Source organism: Epargyreus clarus, unplaced genomic scaffold (assembly GCF_041222505.1).
Source record: "Epargyreus clarus isolate Ecla_fem2 unplaced genomic scaffold, WU_Ecla_fem_2.2 ptg000019l, whole genome shotgun sequence".
In the NCBI taxonomy this organism is placed as follows: Eukaryota; Metazoa; Arthropoda; class Insecta; order Lepidoptera; family Hesperiidae; genus Epargyreus; species Epargyreus clarus.
In genome coordinates this window covers 14,735,538-14,754,207 of record NW_027332227.1, presented here as the reverse complement: position 1 = coordinate 14,754,207, position 18,670 = coordinate 14,735,538, and the positions used below count along the sequence as shown (strand labels likewise).

At 37.0% G+C, this 18,670-nt stretch overlaps 2 protein-coding genes across 2 annotated transcripts; one reads left to right on the top strand and one right to left on the bottom strand.

Annotated features, from left to right (window-relative positions):
* The first annotated feature begins 331 nt into the window (after positions 1-331).
* Positions 332-2,157, top strand: ova (ovaries absent). Its single transcript, XM_073083914.1, has one exon. The coding sequence runs from the start codon at positions 650-652 to the stop codon at positions 2,081-2,083; it is 1,434 nt and encodes a 477-aa protein (XP_072940015.1). The 5' UTR covers positions 332-649; the 3' UTR covers positions 2,084-2,157.
* Positions 2,158-6,265: 4,108 nt separating this feature from the next.
* LOC140750412 (transmembrane protein 181) lies at positions 6,266-16,829 on the bottom strand. The gene is made up of 12 exons (XM_073083913.1): positions 16,439-16,829; positions 15,752-15,855; positions 15,361-15,519; positions 14,802-14,904; positions 13,666-13,819; positions 13,112-13,192; positions 12,674-12,773; positions 11,722-11,849; positions 11,024-11,170; positions 8,966-9,068; positions 8,352-8,576; positions 6,266-7,008 (listed from the first exon to the last, which is right to left on the bottom strand). Exons 1-12 carry the CDS (start codon positions 16,585-16,587, stop codon positions 6,875-6,877), a joined length of 1,587 nt encoding a protein of 528 aa, XP_072940014.1. The 5' UTR covers positions 16,588-16,829; the 3' UTR covers positions 6,266-6,874.
* Between the last annotated feature and the right edge of the window lie 1,841 nt (positions 16,830-18,670).

Genomic DNA, 18,670 nt, shown 5'->3' with positions numbered 1-18,670 from the left:
AAATTGTTATATTCATTATTTTTTATTAAATAAAACGTTTAGATTAAAGTATTATTTATTTTCAATATATATAGCATATAATATAAAATATGTTATTGTACATTTGTTTCATTTGATCGTTAATAACTAACTAAAATTTTTATAATCTTTATCTTTCTAAAAGTAAACTAATAGAAATTAAGAAATAATACAAATCCTAATTAATTTTACTGTAAAAATACATAAAGTGAAATTCTACACTCGTAAATTACTTTGTAATATAATAGTGGTTTTCCAATAAACCAAGCTGTTTCAAACATTTGGTGAAATGAAACCAATATACAGCCAGCCAACAAGCTACAAAAGATTTGAGAAGTTTGTCGTAGCTAATGTAATGTAATCTTTAATCTGTGGATCTATGAATCTTTCTCTTTTTAGCTAACGAACGCGCTCGTTTGCTGCGTTTTTGAGTATTTGATATGACTGCTAAACAAGTTTTATACTCCAGTATATTGTAATTTGATGCTCGCGGAGAGATTGATGTGTATCGGTTACCATGCATTCGTCGAAGATCGCAACAATGGTGTGTAATGTATTAACCGTTACTGTGTTGATGCGCGCAGCGAGATCGCAAGCGCCGAGCCCTCTTCGATGACCATAAGCGACGACAATGATCGCCAACCTGCCGCTGCTCTTCGCCAACGGTAGCCCGACGGGGCTGTCGTCGATCACGGCCGGCGAGCTGGAGAAGTTTATCACGTTCATGGTGACTTGCTCCTGGGGTCACGACACGGTGAAACACATTCGCAAGCCGCCCTGGTGGCCAAAGGACGTCGAGTTTTCCCACCCATTCATCCGGCCCGGCGAAGTGCCGGACGACTGGGAGATAAGGCTGAAGAAACTGGTGAGACGCTGCTACGACTTCCACAAGAGTGCGTTCCTGCTGGTGTTTTCCGCGCAGCTCGCTCGGTACCCGCGCAAGAGGCTCAGGTATGTGGACAACCGCGACCACACCACGTCCGTGTACTACCGGCCGAGCGGGCGGCTCCTGGTCACGTTTCGGAACGAGAACATGCACTACGATCGGCCCGCTGACGAGAGACCTATAGAAGTACCTGAGCCTCATATAAAGGCCACAGACATATATCTTTGTGACAACTGTGACAGTCACTTTGATAACTTGGAAGTGTTAAAAACTCATGAGAGGCTATGTAATAATGAGACAGTGCCGGTGACTTCTTGTAGTGGTGGACTTACAGACTTTCTTTCAGCCTTGAAATTGCAACGTGTCGGTGAAGTTCCAGAAGTGAAACCTTTAGAGAGTGAAGGCGACAGTCGACCTCGTAATTCTAGAAGTGCCGCCAATGTTGATAGAGGTCCTCCCTACCCGTTCTCATCCCTGGCGTACATGAAAAATGCTAAGAGTAATGTGCAGAGGGATTTGAGCCACTCTAGGGAGAGAATTGAAAGATATTGTTGTACGACAGTAGTGCCCACTACAAACTTTAGTAAAAATTTAGGTAGCAAATTTAAATCAAATCAATTTCCGGTGAGGTATAGACGGCCTATAGACTACTGGCAAAGGATGCACACTTTCCCTCACCAGAGGAACAAAAAAATACTCGACGTAAAGGGTCAATTATTACTGCTCCGATGTAGACCCTTATCTGTAAATATAAAGAGGATGTCGATGGAGAGCATCCAGGAGTACATAGAAAACTTGAGAAAGGAGGCTGAGAGCAGACGAAAGGAGCAAGAGAAGGACATTCTGTTTGTGGACGGTCTCGAGACAGAGCAGCCGATGGACGTCGAGTTGAAGAGTTGTGATCCCCTGAAGCGAGTGGAGGAGGAGTGTGAAGTGATAGACTTGTGTTCGGACGACGAGAGTGGTAGTGCGAACGAGAATTGCGACCCGAAGGCGGGCGTGGCGTGCGTGGTGCGCGGCGGCGCGGTGCTGCGGCGCACGGCCGCCACGCCGCAGGCGCTGCCCGCGGAGCCCTGCGGCGCGCGCCAGCGGCCCCTGCCCTCCGTACTCTTACAACCCCGCCCCGTCATTCTCATCGCACACTCGCTCAATAACTTACAGACTATATCCCTAGAATGAATGCATGTATTCATTTTGTAGCCTCTACTGATTTATTTATTACTATCTTCATGATTAAATATTTTAATGTTCCATTGGTCTGTTTTATTTCAGAATTACGCTAATGAAAATATTTCACTTGATTGAGGTTTTTGTTGTGCTTGCGTAAAATGGCGGATAGAAGTCATGAAATGGTTGGTGTACGTCAAAATGGCGGAACTCAGAAAATGGCGGTATGTAAGCTTATAAATTGATTACTAATTTTTGGCAACACTATTTTACCTGATTTTAAAGTAAGGAGTATACCATACTTAATTCTAATTATTGGGCCACACTGGACAATGCTGCTCCAGTATGATCTAAATCCACTCAGAAAAACCATGTTGTATTATATTTATTAATTTCACGAGCGTGTCGTTTAGCTATTACCAAACAAAATAAATATTTAAAATAAGTCTCGTTAGCAAATATTTTGCATGCGTATGCGCGTCCCGCATGAAATTGGATTTTTTATGACTGAAACATACATCCATGATATTACAGAAGTATTTCTAAGTCCTTAAAAATGAAAAATTAAAACATATACAGCAACCTTACAATGTTTAATTTATTTTGGTGATAAATTATTATTTTCCAAAATGGTGACATCCCTAATAGCGTCTCGTCCGATCTTTATTTATTGTTTGAGTGAAAATATCTACAAAGCCACCATTTTTTACTACAATATTTATTTAAACAAAATGTTATAACATATAAGAAATCATTAATATAATATTTCCTGATGTATCATAAATAACAAGAATTTTGTAACGTACATAATAAATACTTACAGAGTCGTTTACTAAATATAAATATAATGATAAATATAATGCCTTGGTAATAGATGTGTAAACACATAATAGTGAACAATGACAAAATGGCGACCGCCATTTTATATATAATAGTAATAAAAGGCATAATCAAATATAACTTATTTTCTTTTTGGCATAAAACATGTGCGATTAACACATATCTTTGTTTCATTCTCCTAGTCGAGAAGTTTTAAGCGAACTTCATATAATATTCACAACATTATGGCGGCTGCCATTATTATTTTTACTAATTTATTTTAGTCTTTTTAATCTAGGGTTTAAAACACGCCGTTGTTGACATAAGTAAATAATTTATGATTTAGTTTCATTCCACAACAAAAAAATGTGCTGTTCGTAATTTGTAACAAAATGGCGCCTTCTTTTTGGCCTCTTATTTGTGATTGAGATGGAGTATATTAGTGAGTATTGAATTACGGACCGAATTAAAATAGATGTCTCAAGTAAAAACATGTAAATATGCCAAGTTTATTAAATGTCAAAGAAAATTTTTTCTAAGTTTATTATACTTATGAAATTATTTACAATATTAACGTAATAAAAAAAGTACAAAATAATATATGAAATAGGCTATAAAAATACTTATAATAAAATAGTTAAATATAATAAGCTTCATCCAAATTGTTGTCTCTTGGAAGAGTCCCCAAAACGCTGGCGACATTACCTCGCTGAATAGCAAAGCTAATTCTTTGCCCGAGGTAAGCGCCAGCCCTTTGGTCGTGGGTGCACTCGATCAAACGCCTTGAAAGGTGTTTAAAAAAAGATCGAGCGTCAGAACCCCACGGCCCCATCGTCTCTACACCAAACGGCAGAAATATATAGTCTCGACTGAGACTAGCATATTTCTGCAGTTTAGGCACTTACAGACGATTTCGGGATGTAAATTAGTCGTGAAAATTTGCATCACGCCAAAATGGCGGTACAATGCGTTTAAAAAAATTAAGATCATTTTGTCGGCAGGGCTCGGATTTACAATTTATTAACTGCTCGTGTAACTTGTTTCAATAAGAAATATGATCGCTCGTACATTGTAGACAGCAACAGTTATAAAATAAAAATTCCGCCATTTTGGCGTACATTATTTAAACAACTTTACAAACCTAACCTAACCTAAAAATTACTATAACTATAAAGAAAACAGACTGCAATAACGTTAAAACCTCGAGAAAACCAAACACTTAATTACGCGCTACTATTACAAAAGTGGGATGCTATATTCCGCCGAGGCCACCTAATTATTTTGTTTCGATGCAGTAAAATGAAAAGTCAATATTATTTTTAGATTTAACAAATTCATAATGTACCTTGTACAAGTTTTCTACAGATTGTTATACTACCAAAACGGTAAGTAGTGACTAAATAATACGGACGGATTGCAAGCTCAGGCAATGTCTGTGCTACGGGTGACGTGAACTCAACAAAATGGCGATCTCGCCCACCGCGTCCTACGGAACTCAATGACTCACTTGCAATACGATAGGCTCTGTTATTTTTATGCCGGTTCAAAACCAAAAGCATGGTTGTTGAAATCAATTACGGAACATTTGCCTTGTAGGACAAGTGATATTACATTATTGTGTTGTACGTGACAATTGTATGACACTTACAATATAATATGAGCAGCTATCACTATCGTACATACTTCATATTGATAATATATAATCATAACGAAACTACATATATACAATATATGAATATATGAATTTTATTTAGCTACGAAAATTTATTGAATATAATTTCAGTGTTATATGGATTTTTTGTATGGCCACGAGATCTGTAAACGAATACATGCCATGAAAATTACTAGTTCTCGCTAAGAGCTTTTTGTTGCCCTACCTAACCAGTATACATTTATTTCAATGTCCTCTCTGTTTCATTAAATTAATATCTCCATTGTTCTTCAATCTTTTATTGACTCATGCTTTAATTCTTTTCTCATTCCTTACGATTCTGTTCGACGCTGCTTTCGATCTTTTAAAAGGGTTTATATTTATATTTGCGTTTCTATCTATAACGGCTCCTTCGCTAAGTATAGGCCTGTCGTTTTATTTATTTTTGTTTTTTACCACGCTTTTATTAGCTTGGGTTGTATGTATGTACGTATGTAACGGAATCATTGAACTTGATCTTTACCCACTTTGAACGGTCCGATTAATTTCAAATTTTGAACAATTATCAAGAACCGATGACAATACATGATTTTAATAATTTTTTCCCATTTTCCTCATCAGGATCGTCAGGAATCAGGATTAACGATTTTCCTTGTGCAATTTAAACGTGGTTTTTCGTTCTTAAACTATAATGGTTATTTTTTATCCTTCTTGTTAGTTAGTGACTAAATACATCTTGTTTCTGTTTATCATGTTTTTGATGAGTAATTCCATCCAGTTTTATTTGGGCTGATTGATAAGAGCTCTATCTAGAAGCTGTATAGCTTTTCAATTTTTACTGTGAAATCGTTAAAATTTAATAAATAATATACTTATAGGTTGTCTAATGATTTATCAATCTCCTTCACGGAACAGGATTTCCTTCAAAAACTAGATTTTCTTCATCAAATCGTCTGAGTTACTCCTGCGCAACTAAGCGCAATTGTTTTACTTGACAAAATAACATTTTGTCAGTAAAGAGATTTGTAAAGTAATAAAAAAGAAATTAAATACATACATACAGTAAACATTTGCCAAGCGAATTTTCTTCCCGAAGCGAAGTCAGCTTATTACATCGTGTTGAAATTGAAACCGTGATCCTGTTCCTTATAGGATTACTAAGGCCAATAACTTATTTTGAGCACAACGTAACGGAACGGATAGAAAATTTCATTGTTCGTTGGTTTCTTTTAAAAAAACAACTGGTGTTGTGGAAGTTTCATTGTATTTATTGGCTACAAGTGTTGTTTTTTTTGGCCCTATAAAACCAATAAATTGCACTAGTAATGACTTTTTCTGGACGCTTACGCAATATTTTGTTCAATTTACACCGTCCTACGTCCTATTTTCACATTCTAAGAATGTTACTTTTGTTTTTTCCTTAATGACTTCATTACAGAGATAATGGCTTATGCCTTTAAGTTGTTCAAGAGGATATTTGTCTATATTTAGTTATTGACATTCTGCTTTAAAATAATGTTTATTTTATCAATCCATAAGTAAAATATATATGTTGACAAAAAAGGCATACGTATTTTCTAGCGTTTCCACATCAAGAATCAAGATATTCCATTTGCCTGCAGATTTGCAAGCTGACCTAGTTACCTGAATCTTTCGCAAGGATCGCATTACAAGGTTTCTACAACCTACTTTATCTACAAGGGGGTCATAAAGAATAAACAAAATGAAACGCAACAATATCTTTTCTATTTTATAACAAGAAAACGAACATTCGGACTAGAGATGTTAAAAAGAGAATCGATTTTTATTTCAATCGATTATTAAAATCTTATAATAGATTTTTACAGTAATATTAATCGATTTTTTATAAATCGATTATATAAATTACGCCTGCTTCGGCATGTCACCGTTTTTTTTAAATCAACTTATACGTATGAACTTAATTCGAGATAACATCCGTTGCATAGATACGAACTGTTTCTAAAAATGGATTTAAACACGTAATTTATATAATAATAATCATATATATAAAATTCTCGTGTCACAATATTAATACCATGCTCCTCCGAAACGGCTTTACAGATTTAAACCAATTTTTTATGCCTATTCAGTAGGTCTGAGAATCGGCTACTATCTATTTTTCATACCCCTAAGTGATAAGGGTTGTTCACCCTTAACATTTTTTTATTTATATGGCAACACAACGTTTGCCGGGTCAGCTAGTCAATTTATAAAAAAATCGATTAATATTACTGTAAAAATCGATTATAAGAAAATAATCGAATAAATTAAAAATCGATTATTTTTTAACATCTCTAATTAGGACAGAGAGTTCAGATGTCTTCGCTGGTGCGATGCGAGCGCGAGTTGAGCGGGCGCCGGCTTTCCTCGTCGGAGCCGTATATCACGTCTTCGTCGGAATCGTTGATCATCGAGAACGCGGGGTTGTCTTTCGTTATCGCTGTTTCTGGAAATACGAGTAAAATATTCGTAAGGAAAAAGATAACTGTTGTCTTTTGTTTTTGCTGTTTGGATATTACTGGGTAAAATTACTGTTTTACGTTCTAATAGCTTCTTAATAACATTATTGTCTTTGAAGAAAAGAGTTCGTTATCATTATTTTTGGCAACTAGATAGTAAATTGTCTTTAGAAGGAAAAACGCAGTAGTGTTTTCTTATCATTGTTTCTGGAAAAATAGTGATATTATTGTCTTTCGTTATCGTTTTTTCTGGAAATGTTACAGTCACATTAATAAATTATTCTCTTCCTAAGGAAAAATCACCAGGGCAATTGGCATGATGACAGTATTCAAAAATCAAATAATAAATGATTTAAGAAAACACTATATATTGAAAGGATTCTCAAAAATGACTCAGTTAAAAAAAAAACTTTAAGATTTATTATATTTTCAATTAAATAAAAGTATAAAATACTGCCGGCCATCTTGTTTGAAACGCTAACGGGGCGCGAATGACGTCATTTTTGGGTATGTCACTGAATTGCTTTAAATTTTGTATGGGATGTTCTAACGTGACGTCACCAACGGACGCCATGACACTCGCGAGCGTTATCGCGCTTAATTCAAAATGGCTATAAACAAATGTTATTATTTTCGTTAATACTGAATTTATTACCGAAATAATACGATTTTTGGAATCGGTAGACATGTACCTACGTTATAGAAGGGGTTTTCAAAATTTGTCATCATGCCTATTGTGATGAAGCTAACCGATAGACACAGAAAGCTACAGATTTAAGAAGAAAGGAAGGTAGTCGGGCAGTATGACAAAAGTACATCAGGAAAAATAAGACTGTAAGGTAAATATTTTGTGTTTTCTTCTCTAGGTTTTTTATGATATGAAAATTAAAAGTAGTCTCTAAAAATATATCTAAAATATGCACGTCTGTCCACAAATTAGATACGAGATCCTCTCGTCGCTTCACTGGTATTAAATCAACGAATCGTCAGGTTATGCTCTATTTATTTTATGGCATGTCACAAGAGACTCTTTCTTCATAACACTATTACAGGTAACCTGAATACGAATGTATACATTTATATTCGATCATCGAGATCGAGATTCTGAATTTAACGAGAGAGGTTGTAATAGTTATTCCATAGAACAATCTTGACTCCATTTGTTCTTGGGTACAAATTTGTCAGTCAATATGAACTCCGAATAAGGACGGAGTTTTAATCTAATTTTTATAACATCGCTTTAAGGTCTTATAACTTTATGAATCAGGGTCTAAACTTCTGTCAATATCCAGCTATAAAAAGTCATACAAAAAAATGATTCTTTACTCACCATGTATAGAGCCTCCTCCGGGCGAGAACAAATAGGCCAGTATGTACAGTTTGAAGTTGAACAAGCCGTACATAGCCATGAAGGGCGCGGAGGTGTCGTAGTGCACCTTCGGCTGCGAGGCCCAGTGGTCCTGCAGCGCCGCGGGGCCCCACGACTGAAGGGCCAGCAGCGTGGTGATGAAGGTCACCGTGCCCACTATTATCGATAGGCAGCGGAGTCGGACGTCTGAAATGTGGGTAGGAAGCAAATTTAGAAGTGTAATGTGTCAAATAAAAGTATGTGAAGTTCGGTCGGTTCAGTCGAAACTTGTATATAAATAAAGTGTGTTGCTGTGCTCTGGTATGAAACGCGTAGTCATTATTTTTAGGAATTCCTGTTTCCTGTTCACTTGTTATAAAGGTTATAAAGGCCAATAATGGACATTAACCACTTAAAATACAGTAATGTCAATCTTGTAACATAAAATTTGCATAACCTCCCGTTTAATATTACTGTGTGACCTTAAGACCACTTTCGAATTTTCGTATATTCCTGTTTCTTTGATATTTTATAGTGTTAATTTATGAGAAGAAATTGTAAGAGACCCAAAATTTAAGTATTTATCTATCACTCACCAAAAAATGGCATATTTCTGAGATCGCTGTACGCTTTTACAATAAGGACTAGGAGATATAGGAAGTATAGCGTAATTGCACTGAAGAACATGATTTTCACCACCTGAAAGCAGAACACATTTTTTTAAATCTTGTTTTAAAGGACCAAAAATGTACTGAGACAGTTTTTGCTCGATTCGTGTTTCATAGAGACGTCAATAATAACGTGCATTGTGTGAGCTGTGTTTTAAATTATATTGTGTTTGATACCGCTGTTCGAAATGGAATTATCGTGTTCCGTTTATGCCACAGCATTTAGCAGTAATATACTAGGGCCGCGTTTCCCAACCTGTGGTCCGCGGACCCCTGGGGGTCCGTGTGTATATGTATGGGGGTCCGCGGTGTCATTTCTGGACCATACATAAATCGCTCATTAAATGCAAAAGGGCCGCTTTACTGCTGTTTTTAACCACATACCTATCTGAAAAGGGATTCTCTACTCTTGTTTATACAAAAACAAATACAGAAACGGACTACAAGTAGAATCTGATTTGAGATTACAGCTTAGTAGCAACATCAACCCGAATATCCCTGATTTAGTTGCATAAAAGCAACACCAACCTTCATATTTTTTTTTTCATATTTTTCATAATAAACAGTTATAACTACCTTCTGTATTTTTTTTTGTATCTGTAATAACTAACGTGACTTTCTAAGGGTCCGTGGACTGAAAAAGGTTGGGAAACGCTGTACTAGGGCATAGCGACACGAGGCTGTTCCCAATGCGCAGTGTGTACTAGGGCAGAGCAACACGAGGCTGTTCCCAATGCGCAGTGTGTACTGGGGCAGAGCAACACGGGGCTGTTCCCAATGTGCAGTGTGTACTGGGACAGAGCAACACGAAGCTGTTCTCAATGCGCAGTGTATACTGGGGCATAGCGACATGAGGCTGTTCCCAATACGCAGTGTGTACTGGGGCAGAGCGACATGAGGCTGTTCCCAATACGCAGTGTGTACTGGGGCAGAGCGACACGAGGCTGTTCCCAATGCGCTGTGTACTAGGACATAGCGATGCGAGGCTGTTCCTAATGCGCAGTGTATACCAAGGCAGAGCGAAATGAGGTATTTCCCATTGCGTAGTGTGTACTGGGGCAGAGCAACACGAGGTATTTCCCAATGCGCAGTGTGTAATAATAATAATAATAATATGCTTTATTGTACCCATAAAAGAAATATACACAAGGAAAATTATAATTTTAAAAATACAATAGGCGACCTTATCGCTAATCAGCGATCTCTTCCAGGCAACCTACAGGGTGCGGAGTTAAAGTAACAAGAAATAGAATAAGAGGTAGGGTGCAAATAACAGTTGTAAGGAATAAAATACAAATTTTGGAACAAATTAATGAAAGACATACGTATTTAAAAGAAAGGAGCTAGATTTAACAGAGTTGTGACAGATAAAACAAACAAAGAAATAAAATTACACATAGCAAGAGCATATGGGAGAGAAACGAAACAGAGATAGAGTTAGAGCTGACGATAATGACATTTTACTAGATTTTTGAAGGAGCATAGGGATTGAGCATTGCGAATAGATACAAGAAGAGAGTTCCATAGACGGATAGCTGAAACTGTGAAGGATTTCTTGTAGTAGGTTGTTGAGTGGAATGGAGTAAGGAGAGCATGGTTTTCGGTGGAGCGAACGGATCGGTCATGGGACAGATGGAGAAACTGAAATCGCTGCTTGAGGTATGGAGGAGAAGTCGGATTAAATAGTACACAATATAGAAGAGATAAAATGTGAGCATTACGGCGAAGGCGAATTGGGAGCCACTTGAGCTTAGCACGATATTCTGAAACATGATCATATTTACGTAACCCAAATATGAACCGTATACATAAATTTTGAAGACGCTCAAGCTTATTTAGTTGCTCCTCAGTAATGTCAGGATAGCACACATCGGCATAGTCAAGTATAGGTAAAAGTAGTGACTGCGCAAGCGTAATTTACTGTACTGTACTGTGTACTGGGGCAGAGCGATACGAAGCTGTTCTCAATGCGCAGTGTATACTGACCGGGTAGTCGGGGTGCGTGGTGTAGTCGAAGGTGGGGTCCCGGTGCGCGTAGTAGCGCTGCCACACGGCGAGCAGCGCGGCGGGCGCCCACGCCGCGCCCACCACCAGTAGCTTGGCCAGGTAGAACGACACGAAGCCGCGCTCCACCTGTACAGAATACCAATACATGGGTATAGTCCGCGCCAAACTGCTTGTCCGCTCTGAATATAGAAATGAATTGCGTCGCCATAGCAAATTGTATGACTACACCTGCTCGCAACAACTTCAGTGTGGACTAGCAGTTTGGCGCGGACTATGCATGGTGCGTACGTGGCAACTTAACGCGCTGATGACGTATGTGCTTTACTGTATATGTTTTGGAATAAAACCTACATTACTACAATCTCGCAGATGTTGATACAGTTGCGAAAACACGAAGATGAATCGGTATGGTTGAAACAAAACACTCCTTTTCTGATGATTCTATGATAATCATAATGATTATTGGGGAACCTAACCACCCCATATGATACCACCCCTCCTCCCCTGTTTCTATTTGTTTCTATAATATTTCCCCTGTGAATATCAATCACTACATTCAATACTTATATCAGGTTGTGACAGAGAGGCAGTCTTGCCAGTATTATCTTGCCGAATCACCACGTATCACAGGCTATGGCACAGATCAGGAAGCCAGCCACTATTACCCTCCCCCGTACCTGTCGGAGGCCGTGGTAGAGCGCGAGCCAGGCCAGCAGCACGGCGGCCAGGAACGTGGTCTGCAGCAGCGCGTCCGCCAGCGGCGCCGCGCAGCTGCCCGACACCAGCCGCATTGGGAAGATTGGATCTAAGGACGAAATATTAAATAAACGTATGAGACGTCACTCTATCTTCGCCATAAAGCACTCCCAAAGTCACATCACACTCTTGACACAGAGGAACAATATTAAATAAACCACATGATGTGACGTAACACCAGCATACATAAGTATAGATATCACACTGCCTTGCAATTGAAGGAAACCATTAAATGGTTTAAATGGCCGACAAATGTGTCAGTCATTTAACGGCTGTCTTGGCGTAATTTACGCGAAACAATGCCGACATGTGCAGTTAAGTGGTGCAAAAACACGAAGTCGAAGAAAAAGTGTGGAGAAATATCGTTTCATTCATAAATGATCTAAAAATTACATTTATTAAATATTTTTCAAACACGAAAGTAGATTGTATTAACAATTTTAATTGTCAAAACTGGTTACATTTTCTTGTTAGGCGTGGGGAATCTTTATTAATCTATGAACTCCAGCTTCACCATAAATCACTCCAAAGTATCTTGATACATAAAGGAACAGGATAAATAATAATCTAAGTATTATTTTTAATGTAAATTATACGTATGTTGAGTTCTTATCCTTAAATTTTTTCTTCATGCTAATCTTGTTGACAACTATCGTCTATTTTCTGATCGAATTGATCTCCCCTCGGAATGAACGGAACGACCATAATAGTCTCCCTATAGCTAGTCACGTGCGTCTAGCACTATTTAGTAGATGTACATACACCATATAATTGTTACGCGCAAAAATCTTTAGATTGTTAAAGGAAGCCTTGAAACGAGGAAGACAAAATTGATGGCTGACTTGTAATAAACATCGAAAAAGAAACACATACCATTATACAGTAGGAGCAGAGGTAACAGAATCGAGAGCCATTTTTGTTCAATGGCCCAGTCTTGAGTAGAGTACTTCCTTAAAGAATGCGCGAACCAGCACTGAAAGTTGCAACGTATTTTGTATTGGTCAACAATGGTTCGAACTGAGGGTAGGATTAAAAAGAAATTGATCTTAAATGTGGGGTATTTTAATAGTGATCGTCATGTATCGAGTTTGTTTTAATATAATAATCATAGATTTTATTCAGTGATTAGACAGCAAATTGTTATTCATGTTGGAGCAGTGGTGGAAAACGATGGAATATTCGTCTGCAGTATTGAGGAGAAAACCGGGCCTAAAAATGGAAAATGTAAGTCATCAAGCTGCTTTGTGCAAAAAACATTCTACTTAGTTGTTGATTGACCGATGAATTGATGATTATCGTGTAGGCACTTACCGCAACAGTAAACGTTGTGAGTAGAAATATAAACCGGAACCACGTCTCCATTTGAGTGAACGCCGGGTTGTACGTTTTGAACTGAAATTAGATAAATATATATCTTATACTTTCGATACGTTTCGTAAATAATTAGTTTAAATAATCGTTTCAATAATAAATTAATTATATTCTTCTTTAAATAAATTATTATACTCCTTCGACTCTTGTTGACATTATAATTACATTAACCGGCTGAATTAATTAATGGAGCAGACAAGTAAATAATGACGTAATGATACGTGAAATTTACCCCGTCTTAATTACTTTAGTATATAGATAACACCAACCAGCTAATTCAACCAGGTAAAAGATAATGGTCTTTTAAGGGGTTTCCTCTATCAATCTAATTCTAACCAAATCAATGAGTACAAAATCAGGTAAATCTACTCCCAGGTAAGAAATGTAGACACATAAATTAAATACATATTGTTAATAAATTTTGATTCTTCGGTAATTTTATAATTGTCAAATCAGTGTCAAGTGCGGGTAGTCGTTAAACTCAGAATACCTACATAAAACACGATCTCCCGTATGTGGTACCGCTTGTGGAACTCCCGCAGCCCGTAGAAGCGGATGTGCAGCATGTAGTGCGTGTACTCCAGCGCGCCCAGGTGCAGCACCATCACCTCGTCGCACACCTGCTGCTTGCAGCGGAGGTGCTGAGTTCTGGATGGTACAGGTTAGACTTATAACATTTTATCAAAGAGTAAGTGTTCAATAGTACCTACTCGTAGTTTTGTCATAAATACAAGCAATTAGTTGGTAGATTTAACGGTGTCGTTCGTTTTAATAAATCTTTATATATATAATTCTTATGTGCGTGTGTATGTCACTGAACTCCTCCTAAATGACTGGACTGATTTTGATGAAATTTGTGTGAAATGATGTGTGTTCAAGGGGACTTGAGAATGGTTTAGATTCACAATTTAGTCCGTGGGGAAAGGTTTTTTTAATTAATATTTAATTCGTAAGTAGGTGTTGATTTTGGAATGTTTCACATTGGATTTGACAGACTTCGCTACCATCGCAGTTTCAAATATTCTATCTATTTCTCAAACCCGTAAGTGATAAGGGTTGTTCACCCTTAACATTTTTTTTATTTATATGGCAACGCAACGTTTGCCGGGTCAGCTAGTACCTATATAATAAGTTTAGCTTTGTGCTTATTTCTATTTTATCAACTCCCGATGGAAAAAGGAATGTTATAAGTTAAGATAAATATAGACTCATTTGTCTGAATGTAACATCGTAGCTTCAAACGAATAAACAAATATACACTCATTTGTCTGAATGTAACATCGTAGCTTCAAACGAATAAACAAATATACACTCATTTGTCTGAATGTAACATCGTAGCTTCAAACGAATAAACCGATTTCAATTTACTTTCTTTGGTTTAAAAAATGACTTGATGGAGAGTGTTCTTAGCCGTGATTAACGAATTTGTTTAGCTTTTTGAATATTATCAGTTCTACCATTTAAGGGTGAACGTTTTGATATTAAGTTTTCTTGAAGAAGGACAATTTTTCAACCGATATTTTTAAATTAAATTCTTATTTGCTTGTAAATAATTTTAAATGATGTGATAAGTAATTGAAAGGTTGCTTATAAAATTACACTAATAAGATTTAATAGTCTGGTTTCTTACTTGTTGGTCGCCTCGGACTCTGGTATCAAATTCAGCGCCGTGTGGTCACTCAACACTCCGTCCACTGATATACTTATTTGGAAGCTCTTGTCGAATATTTCTTCTGTAATTAAAAGAAATGTATTATGATTCGCATATGATAACGTTTTGATGTGTTTTGACTAATTTTTGGTTTCACCTCTTGCAAGGCCAAGATTGTTCTTTGTAAAAGGTTTAACGATTTCAAAGAATTTCTACAGCCATAGTCAGTTGTTGCTTAGGATTACTGGGTTTGTTTTCAATTTAGTTTTATGTGGCAATAATACGATCACGTACGATACGAATGTCACAAAAGTGGGTATATCATAAATTTTAACATAATTTTTTTTGTAGTTTTCATAATTATGCTGTGATTACAATCATATTATGTTATACCGTTGTATGTGATTTATAGCAGTGTCATGTTGAGTGGTAATGTATTGTGTTGCGTCGTATCGCGTCGCATTGTTGTGTTGTATTTTCTGATGCATTGTATTGTATAGTGATGTGTATCTTGTCCTATGGTTGTTATTTATCATACCGTCGTCATTGTCGGTCAGTATCTCAGCCAGCAGCCAGAGCTGTTGCACGCGCGTGCCCAGCGCGGGGCTGTGCAGGTTGAAAGGCCCCTGGTAGATCTCGCTCGCGTTCGGAAGAACGCTCAGCGCTGACACGGATGTCGTCGAAGTTGGTGATGGCCCTGGAGAAGCTTGCTTATATACTAGTGTTGATAAATGTTATTAAAATGTTTCCTAAATATAGCAAAAAGTACATATTATTATAAAAGATGTAAATTACCCCTTACACAAAGCGTGTCAAACGAGTGCCGTTTCAATATATATTAATGATAAGTTATCTATTATATAATTCAGACTCAGTAAATAATGCAAAACATGTTACGTTTTAGTGATGAAACGGAAAGAATAACTCACCCGCCAACCCTATGAACACACCAAGACCGAAGCAAGCAAAAAACGCTACAAAAACCATCACAAACTCTCCTTTGTGCATCGAGTATATCCTCATTTGAACAGATCTGGGAACGAAAAATATTATTTACAAGCCTAAGTATGTTTTTTCCTAAAAAATATATCAAGTTTATTGGACTGCGTGCTTATTTAGTAATTTAATTTCCAATAAAGTCTGATACATCAGCGAGCATTAACTATTACAATCCGAATACAGATGAGGCGGTAGTGTAATTGCAGGTAAAATTACAATTCATTAAAAAAATCATACTGAACATAACTTATTTCGCTACTTAAAAATAATGTGCGTAATTTTATATTTTATTTTGTAATAATTTACGTTATTGATTATTAAGTTGTATCGATTTCATTCATTTTTTATTTAAGTAAGATTGAATGGGCGCCTATTGAAATAATAGAGGAAACTATAAATAATTCTCTTAACTAAATATTTGAGTAAATATTAGAAAATAATAAGTTCATATAAACGCATAATAATGATATAATCCCAGTAAGGTTTATATCATTATTATGCGTGCATTTTATTAAAATCATAAAAAAACAATACGCACCAGTCAGGCAGGTGGCTCGATGACATGAGTGCGCAATTAAAAATACACAAGAAAAATATTATTATTATTCTTTAGTTACCTTTCACATCGATCATGATGATATGCTGGGGCGATGTATTTGTTGAATTCGCTAAATAAGTCGCTGAATTGTGACAGAGTGTTGCGAATTTTGTAATTCCACCCGCCGGACGGTAAGTGGTAAGAATAACCAACATTGGCTGTATCCATATTTATCAATACTATCTACGTTAACTTAAAACACTAGGAGAAAATTAACACGCAACTAAAACGTACTGTACAAAATCATGAGTAGGGCAGCTGTTTCCCTACATGCACGGCTTGTTTACAAGCAGCGTATTGATTTTTCGCGGGCTTGCCATATTCGGCCTTCACCCCACGTAGTGACGTGGCGTTAGATAACTTTATTTTTGCTAACAGTTATTAGTAACCGATAATTTATTTAATTTGGTGAATTTACGACGTATTTTTGTATAAAATTATTGGTATATTTTATCGTGCATATGGAAGAAAAAGACATTATATTATACAAATGGCGAAAGTAGCACAGGGAATATTTTATACAATGATAATATTAAGTTTATCATTACTATGATGGCGCCTATTTTAACTTATTAGAATACCATCACCCCAAAAATTAATCCTTTCTTAATTGAAATGATAGTATTCTTGTATGTAGTACTTTTATATTTCATTTTAAAGTTTAACGATGCATTAGTTCTAAACAATCTATTAATTTTTGGTCGTTCTAATTAAAATATATCGACATTATCTATGGTTCCTTTCAGTCCGGAAGCGGAAGTTGTCTATTTATTTTATCTTTGTTAGATAGGCGCGCGCAGCGCTATCGATTTTTCATTTCTCTTGGAATCTTCTGGAGATCGGGTCTATCAGGAGATTATATTTTACTTAATTAACACAGGAGTTTTATAAAGGCTATATTGATACATTAAAGAATTGTCACTAAATTTATGAAGTGTGTGATATAAATTGTACTTATATGTGAGTTTCTAAAGAACATTAGCGACCGACTAGAAAAATCTTCTCCATTCATGTGCTGGGGACGCAACAAGTGAACTGAGCAGGGCTTAAACACCGAGCTGATGTAAGAATACCGGCTTTTACGAAAATTCAACACTTAAAGTTGAATTTTCGTAAAAGCCGGTATTCTGTAAGAATGGACTTCCGATGCTTTGATGATATGCGATTCAGTTATGTCCTCTGACGTCGAAACAGTCAGTGCACGGCTTCCGGGGCAGTGTGCTTCTCTTATGAGAAGGCCGGCCGAGATCGAAGCCTTACCGGATGGAGTATTTGCGGGCCTCACGAGCGGCTGCGGTTGATAATACGCGAGGCTATAAGCTCGCGACTCCAGCGTCGCGCCGAGGAGGAGGAGGAGGAGGAGCGTGTTACGGAATGTGCGGCGCTGCGGAGTCATGGGGCTCGCTCGGACTAGAGCGTGGGTTCCTGGACCTACTCGGACTTGGCTGCTAAGATACGAGACGGAACATAAGCGTGCAGATCACGGTCAAGACCGTGTCTAAACGTTCTCTCGGAACCATTGTTCAAGTGACGTTATCTATGAGTTTGTACATAGTTATGTAGTGGCCGCAGTACTGGGCGTGTCCCGGGCGCTGCGCCCTCTGGCGACGACGGGCGGCCGCGGTGCGGCTTGTGCCGTCCTGCGGCTGCTCTCCCGGAGTAGACATCATTATTGCCGGTTTTGAATACGCGTACTAGGTTTAAGTTAGTAATAAATTAGTAATAGGGAAAATGTGTTTTATTTATTGCAACAGTCACCTCTCCCAATTTTATTATCTTTCTCTTAAATTTAAATTAAAAAGTTAATTATATTATTCACTTAATTAATTAGTAAAATACGTTTCATGTGACAATTATCGACCAATTTATTAATAAATGAAGGACAATAGTAAAAGAAAGAAATAGAAAGAACTAAGTATAGAAGCGAATGCGTAAGGCAGCTGACATACAGCATGCAACAAGGATGAGTCTAAGGAGGAAGACTTATACAAGTTATAAGTCTCTAATTTATTATTTTATATTGATTAAGAGGGCGCTTAAGTGCCGGCTCCAACATTTTTACAATCCTACTTTAGTTGTCGAAACAATCATTCCTATTGAAGCAAAAAATATAATTTCTCCATGTCTGGATATTATTATTAATTGTAGTTGCAATATTAGAAAAACATAAATATTGTCTGTATTTCCTATTTATCCTTTGAGTGAGGCGCACGTTCCGCTATTGATTTTTTATTTTCAAAAGGAAGCTTTA

Coding starts and splice junctions, on each gene's coding strand:
- ova (XM_073083914.1), top strand. CDS start 650: ATGATCGCCAACCTGCCGCTGCTCTTCGCCAACGGTAGCCCGACGGGG.
- LOC140750412 (XM_073083913.1), bottom strand. CDS start 16,587: ATGGATACAGCCAATGTTGGTTATTCTTACCACTTACCGTCCGGCGGG. Junction 15,520..15,751: donor TGTGTTCATAGGGTTGGCGG/GTGAGTTATTCT, acceptor AAGCTTCTCCAG/GGCCATCACCAACTTCGACG. Junction 11,850..12,673: donor TCTGCTCCTACTGTATAATG/GTATGTGTTTCT, acceptor TTTCGTCCTTAG/ATCCAATCTTCCCAATGCGG.